The 20,449-nt window shown below is 40.5% G+C and overlaps 2 protein-coding genes across 14 annotated transcripts in view; one reads left to right on the plus strand and one right to left on the minus strand.

The window, feature by feature from the left end:
• Positions 1-13,669, plus strand: part of RGS20 (regulator of G protein signaling 20) — a gene marked incomplete at its 5' end in the record, with an annotated part of 51,888 nt that extends 38,219 nt beyond the window's left edge. For 10 of the 11 annotated variants that reach the window (XM_080646314.1, XM_080646320.1, XM_080646322.1 and 7 more), the window contains 4 exons: positions 2,594-2,742; positions 7,428-7,511; positions 10,425-10,659; positions 12,659-13,669. In XM_080646314.1, the coding sequence (XP_080502440.1) occupies positions 2,594-2,742; positions 7,428-7,511; positions 10,425-10,659; positions 12,659-12,847 (657 nt within the window). In that variant the 3' untranslated portion in view covers positions 12,848-13,669. Of the gene's footprint in view, positions 1-2,226; positions 2,312-2,593; positions 2,743-7,427; positions 7,512-10,424; positions 10,660-12,658 lie in introns of those variants that run through there. The other variant, XM_080646318.1, reaches the window with a different exon arrangement.
• Positions 13,670-15,154: 1,485 nt separating this feature from the next.
• Positions 15,155-20,449, minus strand: part of LOC308236887 (transcription elongation factor A protein 1) — a 72,580-nt gene continuing 67,285 nt past the window's right edge. For 2 of the 3 annotated variants that reach the window (XM_080647025.1, XM_080647024.1), the window contains exon 10: positions 15,155-16,688. In XM_080647025.1, the coding sequence (XP_080503151.1) occupies positions 16,680-16,688 (9 nt within the window). In that variant the 3' untranslated portion in view covers positions 15,155-16,679. The remainder of the gene's footprint in view (positions 16,689-20,449) is intronic. The other variant, XM_080647027.1, reaches the window with a different exon arrangement.

Below are 20,449 nucleotides of genomic sequence, written 5' to 3' on the forward strand. Positions count from 1 at the left end.
GGCCCTGCCCCTCTGTGTCCTTAATGAGGTGAAACCAGGTCGGTCTGTGTCCCACTGAAATGCTGCAGACGTTGTGAGAAGGTGATGTCCAGAGGAGCCCAAAGCTTCTCCCCTGAGGCAGCAAAGGGGGTCTGTCTCCCAGCTGTGAGTTTGGCAAATGTTTCTGCCTCTACCTTTGGCCAAGTGAGCTGCACCAGCTCAAGGGTCCTAGACTGCTCGGAGGCTGGGCCCTTTAACAGGTGTTGTGGACAGGTGTTGTTCTGGCTGTGGGTGAAGGGACAGTAAAACACTCTGACAGGCCCTCTTGCTGCCCTGGAACTTACATCTCAGTATAATTAAAAGAGCTAATCCAGAGGAGTCACCCCTGATTTGGCAGGTACTAAATCAGATGGCATTTGTCATAAATAAATCTATAAATTCGATGTGTCCTAGTCAAAATCCCAACGTAGTATTTTTTGGACCTTGACAAACTGATTCCAAAATTCAAATGGAAGAAAAACTAGACAAAGACAGACAAAACCAATATTTTTTCTAATTTATGAAAGGAACTCTACTTACCTAATATAAAAATATATAGTCAAACTATAATAATTAAAACTAAGTCCAATAACATATTAGAATAGGTAATACTAGGAAGAAATAAACCCAATGCTGGACTAGAAAAACAACCCCAGTCTGGCCAGCGTGGCTCAGTGGTTGAGCGTTAATCTATGAACCAGGTCACAGTTCAATTCCTGGTCAGTGCACATGCCCTGGCTGCAAGCTTGATCCCCAGTGTGGGGCATGAAGGAGGCAGCCAATCAATGATTATCTCTCATCATTGATGGTTCTATCTCTCTCTCTCCCCCTCCCTTTCCCTTCCTCTCTGAAATCAATAAAAAAATATTTTTTTAAAGAAGAAACATCCAGATTTTAATTCACAGTCCTATCTGAGGTTATTTAATGTTGTAGCTTTGATATTTTTCTGCCTTTACTTCACTGACAATTCAACGATAATATCAAAAGTAAAAATGGACTCAGCAATTTCTTGTTTCTTAAACTACTTTTATGCTTCTCTCTTTCAATCATCCTTGTAGTCCTCAGAAAAAGGAGAGGGGCTGAATGGCACAGACTGTTTCCAGTGGCTTAATCTCCACTGAGGTAGGCCAGTGTGACGGTCCCTGCAGATGGCAGGACAGGCCGGAATAGGCCACAGACCACAGTCCTGCCTCTCTTCCTGAGAATAACTGAGCAACACTACATATCAGGCGGGTTCTAAGTGCTTTGCACTACCGAGTTGGGTAACTTCTTCAATGTTTCGCAGCTAGTGAAGACCGGAATATGTCCGTGGGCCTCACAACCAGGCAGCTTCCCCAGGACTTCCATCCTCCACCGCCTTTATTTAAATTATTATTATAGTTGACATACAATATTATATTAGTTTCAGGTATACAACATAGTAATTTGACATTTATATAGCCTGCAAAGTCATCATCACGTTGTCTAGTAACCTTCTGTCACCACTGTACAAAGTTATTACATAGCCCCACTAGAATGGCTCAATGGTTGAGTGCCCATCTATGAATCAGGAGGTCACGGTTCAATTCCCGGTCATAGCATATGCCTGGGTTGTGGGCTCGATCCCCAGTAGGGAGCAGGCAGGAGGCAGCCAATCAATGATTCTCTCTTCATCACTGATGATTCTGTATCTCTCTCACTCTCCCTTCCTCTCTGAAATCAATAATACTAAAGGCCTGGTGCATGAAATTCTTGCACTCTAGGGGGTCCCTCAGCCCTGCGTGCACCCTCTCGCAGTCCGGGAGCCCCTGAGAGGCTTCTGCCACAACAGCTGTGCTCACCAGCCATTAGCCGGCTTCTGGCTAAGCGGTGCTCCCCCTGTGAGAGTGCACTGACAACCAGGAGGCAGCTCCTGTATTGAGTGTCTGCCCCCTGGTGGTCAATGTGCGTCATAGCGACCAGTTGTTCCGCCGTTCGGTTGACTTGCATATTAGCCTTTTATTATATAGGATTATTGACTATATTCCCTGGGCTGTATTTTACATCTCTGTGACTTATTTATTTATTTATTTATTTTATAACTAAGTGCAGCCACCGTCCCCCCCCCCCCCCCCCCCCCCCCCCGTTCTCCTCTCCTAAGGGTTCCTCAAGCCTGCTGTGTTACTGTGCCTGACATTTTTGGTGTGGCTTTCTCCTATATCCGTGCTCTGGCCTCGTGGGCAACTGTAATTCAACTGCTCCCCATCGGTTCAACCCAACGGGAATTCTGGAGCTGGGAAATGACCCTATTGTCACTTTACTGCATGTCTTCAATGTATGTGATGCCAGTGTCTCCTTTACTCAACTGTGAGTGCCTTGGTGCAGGGACCCTCCATTCATGATTTTATTCCTAAAATATATTACAGTGTATGACAGATGCTAGACATTAAATGAACGTTTGGTAGATTAATTCTAAGCACCATATTTTACCAGATGTAGTAGAAATGACCTGGATATAGTCACACTGCATTTTCTCAATGATCCAAACAACTGAATCTCCAAGCTCAAGTTGTGGTCACTCTGCCCACCCAAACCAATTTTCCTTTCATTGTTGCAGCTGATGGGCTCGGAATGGAGGGAGATGCAGAAGCGACAGATGTCTGCAGCCCAGGAGACATCAGACTCCCTCCCGGGCCAGCACGGAGTGGGGAACCGAGGATCCAACGCTTGTTGCTTCTGCTGGTGCTGCTGTTGTAGCTGTTCATGGTGAGGTTTGGGGCTGTGTAGTTAATGTGCTCCTGGTTGAGAAATGCTGCCTCTTGTGCCAGCTTGTGATTAATTCGATAAGTGTTTTTTAAACCACTGCCATATGTCTGACACCAATTTGGGTTCTGTGAAGGACAGCAACAAAAGCGAGGAGGCTACATCCTAGCTCTTGAGGGACCTATATTCAAATTCCTGAAATCAGGCTGATGTTGTTAAAACACTAAAGAAGAACCTAAGGCAGTTGATGATTGGATATTAATATTTGGGCAGAAACAATGCCTAGATGATTAGAAAGGAGTGAACTCAAAAGAACTCTACTTGATAATAAAGGCTTTGAGGAGGAGCCAGAATTTAAGATGGGTCTTAAAGGTTAGGGCTATGAAGTACAAAGAGCCTAGATTTTTATCCTCTGCTGCTTTTGCCTTATTAATTTTTTTGTTTTTTAATAAAGTGTCAAAATATAGGCTAACTTACTGGTAGAAGAAAAAAACCACAATCATTGCTTAAAGACAGGTATACAATTTGAAAATAAAACACCTTTGTCCATTTCAGTAAATCAGTTAAAAGTCTAGAGAAATGTATATGACTTATACCTAGAAATCATAGGAACATTAGATTGCATTTCTAAAATATTGGTTATGATAAGTGCTTAGTGCCAGCTAACTGTGTACATAACTTTAGGCAATTCAATTATTGTAAATTTATGTAGGCTTGACTACAAGTTGAACCAAGAGCTCACTATCCAGTGAAGAAGAAAAGTTAATATAGGGACTGGTCAAGAATAGTGACAGAATTGGGGGTGGGGTGAGGATTGAAGATGAAATGCCCAGGAAAGTTTGGTCTGCTCCGCTTCACTTGGGCGAGTGTCAGTGTCCATGAAGTTCCAATCTGGTGGATGAGATGCAGCAAATGACACTCCAAGTACTGATGGAATCATGATGCTGGGTGGTATGTCCATTTGGGACACAGACCAGACAGTAAGTGGGAATATGGAGAGACAGGACTGACAAGAGCTAAGTAGTCTGACATTCAAGGCAAGATTTTATCCTTAAGTAGAATCTAGAGGACCAGCAGGAAACTGGAGGAGTGGCACACATTGGCACACTCTGTGACTGTCTAGGAAAAAATACCCACCTAGGGAGGGTTGTAATGCATTGAACAAAGAATGCAAATGAAGAACTTCAGGAGATAAATAAAAAAATAATGACTAAAAGAAAACTTAGCAAATGAAATGAAACAGGAAATATAACTCACTTGTGCTTCTACTAACAAGGATCAGATATATGAAAGTTAAATATATACCATCTAGCCCTGGCTGATGTGGCTCAGTTGGTTAAAGCATCATACCATGCACTGAATATTAGAAGGTTAGATTCTCGGTCAGGGCACATACCCAGGTTGCAGGTTTGATCCCCAGTCTGGGTGCATATGGAAGGTAACGGATCAGTGTTTCTCTCTCTCTCCCTCTCTCTTCCTTTCTCTCTCTAGAATCAATGAAAAACATTCCTTGGGTAAAAAATAAAACAAAACAAACAAAAAAAATGCTCTAAATATAAGACTTTACCCTAGGAAAACCACACACGTGCAAAAGGAGACGCGTATGAAAGGAGTCATTGTAGCATTAATCTGACTGAGAAAAATTGAAAATGTCTCTAAAGTTTATGAACAGGAGAATACATTGTGGTATAGTTAAACAATGCAATACCACACAGCATTTAAATTCATGTGCTAAAAATAAACAAACAAACAAATAAATAAATAATAAACTCATGTGCTAGAGTGGGAAAAGGCAAATTGTAAAGCAGAGCATATTGCATAATAACATTTTTACAAAATTGAAACTATCTTTGTGTATTTATGTTTATACTTACATATTTACTAGAAGCCCGATGCACGAAGATTCGTGCTAGAATGGGCTTTCCTTTCCCTGGCTGCCGGCACCGCCTTTCCACTCCGGCCCAGCCCCTTTCCGCTCAGGCCCCGGAGCCGCCTCTTTCTGCTCCAGCCCCTCCTTCCCACGCTGCCAGAGGCCCTGAGAGACCGGGGGTGGGGCAGAGCACCTGCGTTGTCGCCATGGCAACGATGCAAGCATCCCACCCTTGTCACCTGGCAGCTGAGTATGCAAATTAACCGTCATCTTCGTTGGGTTAATTTGCATAACACTCCTGATAGGCTGGTGGCGTAGCAGAGGTACAGTCAATTTACATGTTTGTCTATTATTAGGTAAGATACATTTGTATATAGAGAGACTAACATAACTATGTATAGTAATGATAAACAACAAATTAAGGATGATATTTATCTCTGGGTTGGACAGAGGGGAAATGGATGAAAAAAGTATACAGCCAGAGATTTATCCATGTTGATAACATAGTAAAGTCAATTATTAAGAAGAGGTAAATGGCAATATGTTCTCTAAGCCTTTGTATTATCTTTCTCAAAATTTTGCTTTATGGCCTTCTGGCATCTCATTTTATAAAAGAAGTCATGCAGACTGCTGATCTCTTGGCAATAAACTAATTTTTGCCTTTCTAGAAAATTAAAGATTTTTTTTCCTTTTTATAACTCAAAAATTTACCAAAATGTATCTAACCATGGGTCTTCTTTTACTGAATAGTGAGCAACTATTTTGGCTTCTATCAACATTTTCTTATTTTACTGCAGCAATAATAATTTAACTCTGGTTTTAAAATTTGACACAAAACATATTCTTCAGCTTTTAAAAAAATACATTGTCTCCTTAAATATTTCTACTTTTTAAAAAATGAGACATGGAAAAATGTCAAAGCTTAAATAAATATTGCTTATTTAGTTCACAATAGAACTTCCAGTTCTTTTAGGAATATTGTATCAAATTCATCCTTCACTTTCCCTTTGCTTTTTCATACCTACTGTGCAGTCATGTTTTCTTCTTACAAAAGAAGCCTTGGAAGTCAATCAGTATTAATTCTCCCGCAGAGAGAACACCACCCAGATGCCTCTCAAGTTTGTTTTTGTTTTGTTTTAAGAAACCATTAGTTAGTGACAGTTTTTAGCTCTGGCATCATGAAAGCAACACGTCGGAAGAGTTTCTAATGACTTTGCATTTAAAGAAAACTAGAGCGACACACACATAATCACTGAAAATTCTTAAGCAGATGTGCTGAAAACAGACCGAAAAGCTTATGAAATGGTGCAAAGAGAATTAAGGAAAGATGTAATAAAAGGAATAGAAAAGATAATACAGTAGTGATAGAAAGATAAACTCAAAAGCAATGATAAAAATCCATTTTTATATTAATGGAAAACTAAAAGCATTCCTGCTAAAATCAAAAACAAGGTGAGGCCCGACTGGCATGGTTCAGTGGTTGAGCGTCGACCTATGAACGGAGGTCACAGTTGGATTCCTGGTCAGAGCATATTTCCAGGTTGCGAGCTGAATCCCCAGTGTGGGGCGTGCAGGAGGCAGCTAATCAATGACTCTCTCTCATCACTGATGTTTCTATCTTTCTCTCTCTCTCTCTTCCTCTCTGAAATCAACGAAAATATATTACCAAAAAAACCCCACAACAAAACAAAAACAAAGTGAGGATGTCTATGATACCCTTCTCTTTAGCATTGTACTATAGGTATCATCAGTCAATGACATTACACAAGAGAAAATGACTGGAGGCCTAAAAACTGGAAAATAAGAAGTAACTCTCCCTATGTGCAGATGATATGAGAATATACCTGGAAGCCCCAAGAGAATTATAGCTAAACTGATGCAGACACAAAGGAATTCAATAAAGCCCTGGCCAATGTGGCTCGGTTGGTTGGGCATTGTCCTGTGCACCTGGGTATGTGCCCTAACCAGGAATCGAACCCACAACCCTTCGGTGCTTCAACCCACTGAGCAACACCAGCCAGGGCTGGCTGGGCTTCTTTTTAGAGTGATGAAAATGTTCTAAAATTAGATATTAGTGATAGACTTGGGCTTCCCATAACCTTGTGATTATGCTAAAAACCACTTAATTGCACACTTTAAACTTGTAGCTTTGTGATGTATAAATGATGGTTCAATAAAGCTATCAAGAAAGTAATAGCCTTCATATGTACAAATAATAACCAGTTAGGAGATGAGATAGAACTGAAAATTCCATTTACAATAATAACAAAAATACTTGGAATAAATTTACAAACTTACGTACCAAATGTATATAAGGAAACTTAAACTCTCTTGAACAATACAATAGATTTTGATTTACTTTCCTGGTATTCTCTGATACTTTTGTATGTGTACCTATCAATATATAAAACCTCCATTTTGACTGCAAACAAAGTCTGGGGAGTATATACTTGTTTTCAAGGTATAAGAAATGAAATAAATAAATAAAAATATTTGGAAAAAAGAGAAAAGGCAAAAGCAAAAGATTCCTGATAATCTCACCTTATTATTTCTTAATGGGTATGTTTTTATGAAAAGAAATATTCTAAATGCAAGCTCTCTCTTGATTAGTGTAGACCACCGTATTATAAATGTAATTTATTTTTGCTGATACTTTATTGTCATATGTTTTGCTTAAGAAAGCCAATCAGGTCACTGTTTTGAAGAAAAGAAAGAAGTTCCACTTGGTAATCTGGAGTTCTCTGTAGAATATCTGTTAAAAAGCTTTCTTTGATAAAGAATGGTCTCAACTGACACGTTAATGTCTTACTTTGTGTAGTCTCACTGTTAGAAACCAAGAACAGGGGCCCGGGAGGGCTTCCCATGAACTCAGAAGAGACGACCTTCCAACCTGGGAAGAAAGGTAAGATCTCGTGTGTTCAGCTCACTAAGTTGACAGAAATGCCTACCTTATTATTATTTTTTTTTTGCTATATGTTTTAATGAATACATAGTTTCTGTAACTGCAATTTAGTAATACTAAGTCATAACTCAGCATCACATTTTCACTGTAGATTTCCTTTTAATTCATTGTGTGACAGGGAGAAAAATGAGTTCCATCATTAATCTAATACCTGCTAATCTCAAATATAAATGGATGTTTCTTGACAAAGCATATAACGTTATTTTATTTTTATTCCGTATGCTTTTTAAAAAAGACTATAATAAAACATACACATTGGTTTTCAGAAAAGTTTTAAAAGTCCATCTTTTTCTTAACTATTGACTTATACTTCCATTAATGTATTATTTTTAAAATTTAAGAAAATGCACTTAAATTACTTTCCATAATGCCAGATTTTAATATTGTCTCTTTTTCCACCTGTAGTATCCAATTGATTTACTTTTACCTACATATTCTTAGACCTTTTCTTGGAATTTTGCCTATATAATTGCAAATACAAAACCAATATCCTAAAAGCACCATTCAAATAGGTCTTGTATTAAATGTTTATTTTTTAGATTTATTTATTTTGAGAGAAAAAAGGGAAGTAGCCTAAAAGGTTGATTAAATATTTTTCTTCATTGTTTACCTTAGTTATTCTTACCCAGATTTTAAAAAGTCTGGGAAGCACATTAAAATCTTCCACAACTTATGAGTTTCTTTTCTTTTTTTTTTTTTAAATATATTTTATTGATATTTTACAGAGAGGAAGAGAGAGGGATAGAGAGCTAGAAACATCGATGAGAGAGAAACATCGATCAGCTGCCTCCTTCATACCTCCCACTGGGGATGTGCCCACAACCAAGGTACATGCCCTTGACCGGAATCGAACCCGGGACCCTTCAGTCCTCAGGCCGACGCTCTATCCACTGAGCCAAACCGGTTTCGGCTTATGAGTTTCTTAAAACAGCTTATATCTTACATATTCCAGGATAACGTGTTCTCTACCAAAGCTTGAGGCTGTTGCATCAGAAACCACAATGCCTACATCTAGTCCTGGCTATACCCCTCCTGCCAGTGGAACCTTGAGACCTTGGGCACTTGACTTAGTAGTCACATGCCTCAGTTTCCTTCTGTGTAAAATGGGGGTGATAATAGTTTGTTGTTGCTAAGCCGAAGAAGGGTTGTTGTGTGTATCTGTCTCTGTTTGTAAGAACACCCCTCATAATGGAATACATCTACAAGAATCCTATTTTCAAATAAGGTCACATCCAGAGATATTGAGAGCTAGGACTTCAACATATCTTTTTTAGAGCCCAAAATTCAACCCAATAATAACTTCCTACAAAATAACACTGGATCCAGTTGGTTTCACAGATTAGTTCCACAAAACATTTCAGGAATTGATCATTTCAAGATTACATGAGTCTTGTATAATGACCCAAATGTCTAAGAGGCCAGTGTAACAGTGAAACCAAAATCAGATGAGGACAGTACAGAATGGAAAATTAGAGATGAATCCTGCCCAGAAACTCTGTGCTGGCCACATACAGCAGCATGGGTGAATCTTAGACACTTAGTGTTGGGTGGACAAAGCAAGCTGCAGAAGACATTTTTATAAACTTAAAAAAAAAACTAGTCCAGCCAGCGTGGCTCAGTGGTTGACCTATGAACCAGGAGGTCACCGTTCGATTCCCGGTCAGGGCACATGCCCGGGTTATAGGCTCAATCCCCAGTGTGGGGCGTGCAGGAGGCAGACAATCAATGATTCTCTCTCATCATTGATGTTTCCATCTCTCTCTCCCTCTCCCTTCCTCCTTGAAATCAATACAAATATATATTTTTTAAACTAAAAAATACGTTGTTTTGGATACATACATACATAGAAACTAGGGGGATAGGGTAATGGAAAAGAAATAATAAAGGTCATTGTTAAACAGACTGTGTTTTCTGACCTCAGTAAAATGAAATGTAAGTAAAAAATCAACTAGAACAGGGAAAACCCAAAATCAAGAATAGAGGTTCCCTCAGGCCTGGGGAGCCAGAGGGCAGTGTGTGAGCATAGTGTCAAGGTAAGCGCAGCTATCGGTCATGGCCTGGTTCTTAAAGTAAATGGCGAATTCATGGATGCTCGTTTTTCTTTTGTTTGTTTGTTTTAGTTTTTAAATATATTTTTATTGATTTCAGAGATGAAGGGAGGGGGAGAGAGAGATAGAAACATCAGTGATGAGAGAGAACCATGGGTCGGCTGCCTCCTGCATGCCCCACACTGGGGATCAAGCCGGCAACCCAGGCATGTGCCCTGACCAGGAATTGAACCGTGACCTCCTGGTTCACAGGTCGACGCTCAGCCCCCGAGCCACCCGGCCGGGCGTGGATGCTCGTTTTCGTTGTCACCCTTCATAACCTGCAGTTATATAACTCATATTCTTTTCTCTTTAAAATTCTTTTGAGTGTTAAAACATACTAAATAGATACTGCCCCACTGCTATTCTGGAAGTCAGTGTGGTCAGAGCTGACTCAGGTCTGTCATGTGACTAGGGAGTTTTTGCTCAGATGATTATAGGATTTTTTCTTTTCCTCTATAATTTAAAAACTTTTCCAGGACATGCTTAGATATAAACAAGTATGTGCTGAGCAGTTATTGTAGCAATTTGGCTTGCCAGCCTTTGGGCAGTAGCCATGCAATCCAGCTAAACAATGTGAAAGTATCAAACGCATGTGTTTTTACTAAAGGCTTAAGGAAACAAAAACAGCTCTTTCCCTTCCTGAAAGGTCCAAAGTGCACATTTTCATTCTCAGAGAGGAAAAAGATAGGTTTCTAGTGATGAAATCCAGATGGACTACCAATAACATGGCTCCCTTCTGCCCTTTCTCCCGGTCTCTGCAAAGCCCAACTCCTACTCTGGAAGAGGTCGGTGCCTGGGCGCAGTCCTTCGACAAGTTGATGCTCACCCCGGCAGGAAGGAACGCTTTCCGCGAATTCCTCCGGACAGAATTCAGTGAAGACAATATGCTTTTCTGGATGGCGTGTGAGGAACTGAAAAAAGAAGCTAATGAAAGCATTATTGAGGAAAAGGCAAGGACAATATACGAAGACTACATTTCTATTCTTTCTCCTAAAGAGGTATGTACCTACCAAAAGGTTTTGTTCCAGGAGCCCTTGGATAAGATGAACCCTTCTGTGTTTGGTCACCTGGCAGTTACAGCTGCTCCAAAACATAGGAAATGACTCTATCTCCTGTTCATAGTGCAGTTACCCTCGAACAACTCTGCTTTGTTTTGTTTTTAATGAATCATATATATATATGTATATATATATATATGAGGCCCGGTGCACAAAATTGGTGCACAGGTAGGGTCCCCAGGCCTGGCAGGCGATCAGGGCCCACTGGGGCCTTCCGGCTGCCAGCGGACCCCTTCCTTCCCTCGGCTGCCAGCTGCTGGCCAGGCCTTCCTTTGTTCCATGCCGCCCCCTGGTGGTCAGTGCACGTCATAGCAGGTGGTTAAACTCCTGAGGGGACAATTTGCATATTAGCCTTTTATTATATAGGATTTTATTGATTTCAGAGAGGAAGGGAGAGAGAAACATCAATAACGAGAGAGAATCATCCATCGGCTGCCTCTTGCACACCCCACACAGGGGATCGAGCCCACAACCCGGGCATATGCCCCGACCTGGAATGGAATCGTGACTTTGTTCATAGGTGGATGCTCAACCACTGAGCAACACTGGCTGGGCAACAACCCTGATTTTAAGTGTGCAGGTTTTTTTCCTAATAAATACAGGAGAGTACTGTAAATATATTTTCTCTTCCCTGTCATTTAATAACATTTTCTTTTCTCTACCTTAATTTATTATAAGAATATCTATAATAATAAAAGTGTAACATGCTAATTAGACTAGGCAGCCAAATGACTTTCCAGATGTCCTTCCAGACGACCTTCTGGGTGAAGCCAGGGCTGCGAGGGCCGAGGCAAGCTATGGCGGCTGTACAGGCCAAGCCCCTTGCATGAATTTTGTGCATCGGGCCTCTAGTGGTATATAAAACACATAACATACAAAATATGTGCTAATCAACTATTTACGTTACCAATAAGACTTCCAGTTAACAGTAAGCTATTAGTAAAGTTTTGGGGAGTCAAAGGTTATACATGGATTTTCACCCGCATGGGGTTAGGGCCTCTACCCCTTGTGTTGTTCAAGGGTCGAGTGAATTCTAATTCCTTTGACCATGGTCCCACAGTGGGCTCCAAGTACACCCTGAAATCTGGGAAAGGTTTTGTCCATTTTTCTAGAGAAAGTATCCATAACTTTCATCAGATTTTCCAAAAGGGGTAATCTATGAATTTTACTATTAATATTGTTTAAAAATAGTACCAGTATAAGCATTTCTTTAAATAAAATTATCCCTTTATTCTGATTCAAAATCTTTTTTATATGTATCTTTATTTTTTAATTTTTATTGTTGAAAGTATTACAGATGTCCCCTGGTATCTTTATTTTATACAGTAGCATCACTAACATGATACTGATTCTTCCAAGGTTTCCCCCAGAGTGTCCTTTTTTAATATCAGAGAAATTATGAGTGAAATTAAGCAAGTTTTCATCTCTGAGTTTTTGTTCTTTCAATTCCAAAATCTAGGTTAGGTTGGTCTCAAAACTAAGTGCCTTGTAGTACTAGTTATAAAATTATTATTTCCTAGTATGTGCTAAGAACATAAAAGTTCATGAAATGTTGCCTCTCCTGCCAGGGAACTCACACACAAGGGGGCAGAGTGACTTGGAGCTCCCCAGCCCTACCCCCGCCAATGCCTCAGGGGCTGGTGCAGTGAGCCATCAACAGTGGGGTGGGACAGGAATGAGGGAAACATACTGGTAGAGTCATTAGATGGACCCACGAGGGACCCAGAATCTGTTTAAGGAGACTTCTAGGAGCTTTTGATGCCACTGAAATTTGAGAACCTCTGTTCATTGTGTGTTCAGTTTCTCTTTGGCAGGCTCAATTTTTGGGTGACCTTGGTTGGTTTGGGATTTTTAAAAACCAGAACAAGCTATGGGAGTTTGGGATGGATTTCCAAAGAGAAACGTATCTAATACAACTCCTATTTGTTTCTGTTGACAGGTCAGCTTAGACTCCCGAGTCAGAGAAGTCATCAACAGGAACATGGTGGAGCCATCCCAACACATATTCGATGATGCACAACTTCAGATTTACACCTTAATGCACAGAGACTCGTATCCCCGGTTCATGAATTCTGCTGTCTATAAAGATTTGCTCCAGTCCTTATCTGAGAAATCCGATGAAACATAGGATGTTATCAACTATATTTATTATTAATAAAATAATAAAGACTCATGGACTATGTCTAGTACAGGGAATTTAGAGGTAGCAGCCAGGGTCTTCTGCTGGACTAATACGGGGCTATTTTAATAACAGATGCTTCCTTCCACAGAAGGCTACATGTTCACAGTGTAAACTGCAGCCACCTTTAGTGCAATTTACGAAAAAATGGATATGGCTGTCGTAGAAAGATAGTATATTTACATTTACAATAACAGTGGCATGTTCTGAATGGCAAGGGATCCACTACAAGACTCCACCCCCTGGAGCATGGACACCCACGGAGCACCAGGACTGCTTCTGTTCCAAGAGAGTTCAGTACCTGATTACTCTCTTCCTGAAGAAGACATTCAGCTGTTACTCAGCTACTCCTTCAGTCCATCAAGCTCAGTTTTGGATATTTCACTTACCAGGGCCATTACAGGACCCAAATTCCCATTTCATAAAGATGTGACCACTTCGTGTAAAAAAATGGACTCCCCCTTAATCTGAGAATATTTGTATGTAATACATATATGTGCGTGTGTACCTATCCATGGTTATTGTAAAGCACAGTGCTCTGAAGTGCATCAGTCTCAATGTTTGGTAAAAGAAGTAGTGCTTAGAAAATTATTTTGTTGAAAAGTTACCATTATTTTATCAGAATCTGCCAACCTAACAAATGAATTTTTAAGTTCACAACTTGGTCATGTTCCTAGCAAAACTTTCAAAGAAGCATATTTCCATTCTATTCTTGAAAGAAATACAGGCATTTTCACTCTAAAAAAATAAAGCACAAGAGTTTGACTTCAATCTTTACTTTTTTTATATGCAAATACTTGGGAAATAGAAGATTAAGTAGGGATACATGCAAGATATCTTTTAGCTCCCACACGAGGATTTTGTTTTTAAATCCCACTACTTTTATGATAGGCAAATGAAGTAACTTCATAGTTCACTGGTAAAAATACTGGTCTATAGACCTAAAAATCTTGAAGAAATCCATCACTAAAATGAATGGGAAAGACATCTAAAATGAGGTGACTGCAAAAGACACCCAAATCTGGAATGGTCTGAGTAGTGGGTTAGAAATTGGCACGAGCCCATAGCACACTTCAGCCCTAAATGAGGTGCTTTAAAAAAAAAAAATGTTTTTTTTTTTTTTTTTAGAGGGAGGGAGGAGAAAGAAACATCAATGTGAGAGCATAACATCGATCGGCTGCCTCCTGTATAACTCTTCCTGGGAATTAAGCCCACAACCCAAGCATGTGCCCTGACCAGGAATCGAACTGGCAACTCTCCCGTGTATGGGACGACGCCCAACCGAGTCACACGGGCCAGGGCATGGGATGCTCTCCCTCTCCTGGCTCTTCAGCCTGACGTTTCTGAATTACTCTGTTCAAACCCCAAACCGAACCCCCTCACCCTTATTCTCTCGGTAAACCATCTTACCTCCTACTCTGTTATGACAATTGTGTCCCTAACCCCCTTCAACTTCCTGTGCAACTTACAAATATGTATAGATCACCATCTATTCCTGCCTCCTTCAGTCCTGTTTCAGAGAATAACGTGTTTTCTCCTTTTCAAGGCATCAACAACCCCTTACCTAGGGGTCTCATATTTTTTTCATTAGACAAAGAGGACATAATTGTGATTAAGGCGTAACCCCTGCCCTCTACTAGTTTTCATTCAGGTTAAGGACAGATGTGCCCATGGCATCTAAAGTACTAACTTAGTATGTAGTCTAACTGTAGTAAGCACTCTAACAGTGAAGAACTAAGCTATGGAAGTCTTGAAGAGCTATGGAAAGATTTTTTTGTGTTTTTTTAAACAGTAGGAGTTACCTTTTATTTTTAAAAATACATTTTTATTGATTTCAGAGAGGAAGGGAGAGGGAGAGATAAAACATCAATGATGAGAGAGAATCACTGATTGGCTGCCTCCTGCATGCCCCCTACTGGGGATTGAGCCTGCAACCGGGGCATGTGCACTGGACCCGAATCGAACCCAGGACCCTTCAGTCCACAGGCCAACACTCTATCCACTGAGCCAAACTGGCTAGGTCTACGGAAAAGTTTTGGAGGTGACACCAAAGCTAAAACCAATAGAACCAAGGATTCAGAAAAAGAGAAAAGAAACATCCTCTGTACTACTGTTCAACACTGGCTTTTTCTTAAAACCAGCAGGCATCACTTAATTAAAACTGTACTTTAAGAACACCTTACTAGTTGGGAGAGGAAAAGCAAGCAAACGAAAGGAAAAGCAAGCTTCAATGTTAAATAAAATGACAAAATGTGATACAATTTAATAACAAGAAACTTTATTGAATTACAAATTTTAAAATGCATCACTTAATTTAAAAGTGGAACTATTTATTTTTTTTTCTTCTTAAAACTCATTTTTTCAAAAATGCACTTTACTTTTCAAATGCTAAAACAAAAAGTTAATCTGTGAACTGACAAAGTAAAGATGGAATGATACCAGGGGCCAATTCTTATATATGGGGTCTTAACAAGGACCTTTAAATGTTGTATTCTGTATTATATCAAATTGATTTCCAATAAGAAATGAGAAATGGGAGCAAAGGGGAGTGAAAGTATGTACTGAGGTCTTCCTGTAGGTGTCTGATAGAATATAGACTTAGCATGATAAGTTGTGGACTTTGTTAACAGTGGCCTTTAAGATGTACTAGAGCAAGCATACACTAAGGAATTTACGTGAAAATCAGTTTTTCTTATTCCTAATGGAATAAATGGTAAACATTTAAACAAAAAATAAAACCTAATTATAATATCTGTACTATAAAACGAGTTGCATTATAGCCCATATATTCACTTTGTTCAACAACCTCATTAATTAATAGAAAAGGTCAACTTATTAGACTCAGAACAAAAATATTTTCTATCAACCTCAAGATGGATTTATATAATCTTTATACTTAATCCTTGGCCAGTAGAGATTTCCAAATCAAAATCTAGTTATGAGCTATTTATAATAACTACACTATACTAAAACGATAACATTTCCTTCCCAGTATATCTTCCTATGAGGGGAAAATAATTAGACACTTTCTTTGCCATTGAAGTGTTCTGCAAAAACTAAAATACTACAAATTCAAACAGGTACATAAAACAAAACTGAACTGATTCCAACAAAGCCAAGTCGTATTTCCAAAAGTAAAATCCATTAAGAACAATAAACATGTACAAGAAATTACAAGAAATAATGATTATGGTTAGTTACAAATGAAAAATAATATCTAATTATCCCAGACTTGTGAATATAATAATTAAAAACAATTTCATATGCTAGTTCAAATATTATGTACAATTTAGATAAGCTGGTCAAGTATACACCACATTTAATAAACTTATATTACCTCTCTCCTCTTTTAATATTTGCAGGTACATGCCAATAAGGGGAAAAATGTAATTTTCATTTATGTATTAACTGAGGAGAATAACATTTTCTACTGTGTTTGTTTCAGACTGTAAAAAAATTAAGGTAATTTTCCTTTAAGAAGGAAAAAAAGGTAAAAATAAATTGCCAAAAATTTAATTGATAAAAGTTTAATATCAATTACTTATAAAAATGAAAAAAAATTGAAATAGATACCATATAATTATTATGTAGTCTCCCTACTGATCTGAAACTACAAGCATTTAAGAAAGGATGATACTATGTCAAAAACAAAGATTAACCCAAGGGATGCATTTTCTTTAAAAATCTGACTTGCAGAAAAACTACTTCCTTGGCCTAGTTTTAAAGCCAGTTACAAAATCCATTTTCTCAATGGTCCAGACATTTTCCCAATTCTTCCAACTCAACAGAACTGTCAAAAAAAGAAGAAATATTTTGTAAGACCATTAAATACAGACAATAGGGTGTATCCCTTCTCCCATTTAACACAGCATACACTTTATATTGCTAAGAAAGAGATGTTTTTTTAAAAAGACACTATATTTTTCAGATATAAGTAATCACCTTTCTTAAGTGTTTGACTTCTCCAACTTAGAATTAGTAGAAATATATATCTAAAGTAGTATAAAATTTTTAAAAATCAAGAACCTCTCTTTTAGACACAGACAACAGTATGGTAGGTTCCAAAGAAGGGGTATCATGGGTCAAATATATGATGACAGAGGAGACTAGACTTTGGGTGATGAGCACACTATACAGGTGATGTATATTTATTACTAGAGGCCAGTGCCCTCTCGCAATCTGGGACCCCTTGGAGGATGTCAGACTGCCGGTTTTGGCCCAATCCCCGCAGGCCAGGCCCAGGGACCCCACTGGTGCACGAATCCATGCACCAGGCCGATTTCAGCCTGATTCCCAAAGGCCAGGCCAAGGGACCTCACTGGTGCATGAATCCGTGCACCGGGCTTCTAGTATGGATATAAGATCTTTGGTTAATCTCTTCTCGCCTCCCCCCCTTTCCCGTTCCCTCTGAGATTCATCAGTCTGTTCCATGTTTCCATGCCTGTGCATTGAGTGTCTGCCCCCTGGTGGTCATTGCACATCATAGCTACTGGTCGAACGGTTGAAAGGTTGCTTAGGCTTTTATATATATATATAGATAGACTTGTACACCTAAAAGTTATATAACAACTAGTGCCCCAGTGCACAGATTGGTGCACATTGAAAGAAAATTAGAAGGTGGCTGGCGGGGCGGGATTGGGCAAGACTGGGCGGGACTGGGTGAGACAGGCTGGACATGCCCTAGAGCAGTGGTTCTCAACCTTTCTAATGCCGTGACCCTTTAATACAGTTCCTCATGTTGTGGTGACCCCCAACCATAAAATTATTTTTGTTGCTACTTCATAACTGTAATTTTGCTACTGTTATGAATCGTAATGTAAATATCTGTGTTTTCCGATGGTCTTAGGCTCTACAGCAGCGATTCTCAACCTGTGTTCTCAATCGTAATATTTACATTACGATTCATAACAGTAGCAAAATTACAGTTATGAAGTAGCAAAAAAATAATTTTATGGTTGGGGGTCACAACATGAGGAACTGTATTAAAGGGTCGCGGCATTAAAAAGGTTGAGAACCACTGCCCTAGAGCCAACCTCCTGCAGTCTCTCCCCAGCCGGCCACACCTGGGGTGGCACTGTGGCTTGAAGGGTGTCTTCAGAGTGAGCGGGATCCCTCCGGCAGGTGGGGTCCCTTGGCCTGGCCTGCAGGGATCAGACCAAAACCAGCTCTCCAACATCCCCCAAGGGGTCCCGGATTGTGAGAGGGCAGTTCTCGGGTGATGCACCCCAGTACTGGGCTCCCTCCTCTCTGGTTTCGGGGTGCGTCACTGGAGAACCGCTGCTGCCAAGTCACCGCAACTTGGCAGCTCCTGCATTGAGCACCTGACCCCTGGTGGTCAGTGCGTGCCATAGCTACTGGTAGGACGGTTGGATGGTCGCTTAGCCTTTTATATATATAGATATTAATTAATGTTACACCAATTAATTTAATTTTAAAAATAATAAAAGAACCTCTCTTCTTAATGTTTTCAGGTTAAAAACATTAATTCCAAATTTGAACTTCTAGAGTAAACCATCAGCTTTTAATATTAAAATAAACTTTCTTAAATCCAATAGGTACTATGTCAGAACTTATGCTGCAAACTGCCTGTATTCAAAACTAACCATTATAGAAGATGGCGGCATAGGTAAACACCTAAACTGCTGCCTCGCACAACAATTTCAAAACTACAACTAAAAGACAGAACGGACACCATCCAGAACCACAGGAAAGCAGGCTGAGTGAAAATTCTACAACTAGAAGGAAGGAGAAAAGCTCAGAGAATTGGAGGTACGGCAAAGGGTCTTTGTGTGCGCAGAGAGGAAGGGCGGCTGAGAGCCTGGCTGACTTCCTCTGGCGGAAGGGGGAAGGAAGCCTCCGACCCCACTGAACCCCAGTTCTGACTGCACTGAACCCCAGTTCCGGGCGAACCCCTGGGGACCCACGCCCTTACGGGGGGAGTCTGGACTCTCGGGCGGAGACTCGAGCTGGGAAAGGCAGAAGTCTGAAGGCGCACGCGGGCCAGTGCGCACAAAGGCTGCGGAGGTTGCCATAGGCTTTCCCTAGTGGAAGGGAGTCAGAGGATCCTGACTTCACTGAGCCCCAGTTCTGACTGCAGTGAACCCCGGTTCCAGGCGAGCCCCTGGGGACCCACGCTCTTGTGGGGGGAGTCTGGACTCTCGGGCGGAGACTCGGGAGCCGGGGAAGGCGGAGGACTGAAAGCGCGCCTGCGCCGGTGCGCACAAGGGCTGCGGAGGTTGCCGCGGGCTTTCCCTGGTGGAGGGGAGTCAGAGGCTCCTGACGGCACTGTGCCCCAGTTCTGACTGCAGTGAACCCCGGTTACAGGCGAGCCCCTGGGGACCCACGCTCTTGTGGGGGGAGTCTGGACTCTCAGGCGGAGACTCGAGCTGGGGAAGGCGGAGGACTGAAAGCGCACTTGCGCGCAAGGGCAAGGCTGACGGGAAGCCAAGACTGAGACTCCACCCCATCCAAGCTGAGCACAGAGGCTATTGCAATTTGGCAAGTCTAATCCTATAAGGCTGTCTCCAGCACCGGGCTTCTCCCAGCATAGACACAGCTGATCCTTACAGCCAACTGACCCGGAGGTCAATTCTTCCCAGTGATACCAACAACAATAAAGACTTAATTACAACAAGGCTGTACACACAGTCCACAAAGGGGTGCACCAAGAGTGTCCACCTCAGGTTAACTGGGGAAGCAGACCCACTGGGCCATATTGGAAACCTAGCACAAATATCTACCTTACCAACTCAGGGAATCAGTGAAAATGCGGGGTCAAAGAATCAGATCACAAACGAAAGAAATGGAGGAAAACAAACGACTGGATATAGAATTCAAAACCACCGTTATAAGACTTTTTAAGAATATCCTAGAAAAGGCCGATAAATATAACGAGACCCTCGAAGATATGAAAAAGGACCAACTAGAAATTAAACATACACTGACTGAAATAAAAAATATTATACAGAGACCCAGAAACAGAATAGAGGAACACAAGAATCAAGTCAAAGAATTGAAATACAAAGAAGCAAAAAACACTCAACCGAAAAAGCAAAAAGCAAAAAAAAAAAAAATCCAAAAAGTTGAAGATAATGTAAGAAGCCTCTGGGACAACTTCAAGCGTACCAACATCAGAATTATGGGGGTGCCAGAAGAAGAGAGAGAGCAAGATACTGAAAACCTATTTGAAGAAATAATGACCGAAAACTTCCCCCACCTGGTGAAAGAAATAGACTTACAAGTCCAGGAAGCCCACAGAACCCCAAACAAAAGGAATCCAAAGAGGACCACACCAAGACACATCATAATTAAAATGCCAAGAGCAAAAGACAAAGAGAGAATATTAAAAGCAGCAAGAGAAAAACAGTTAATTACCTACAAGGGAGCACCCATACGACTGTCAGCTGACTTCTCAACAGAAACTATGCAGGCCAGACGGGAGTGGCAAGAAATTTTCAATGTGATGAATAGCAAGAACCTACAACCAAGATTACTCTACCCAGCAAAGCTATCATTCAGAATTGAAGGGCAGATAAAGAGCTTCACAGATAA

This window comes from Plecotus auritus (assembly GCF_963455305.1).
Source record: "Plecotus auritus genome assembly, chromosome: 11".
Classification (NCBI taxonomy): Eukaryota; Metazoa; Chordata; class Mammalia; order Chiroptera; family Vespertilionidae; genus Plecotus; species Plecotus auritus.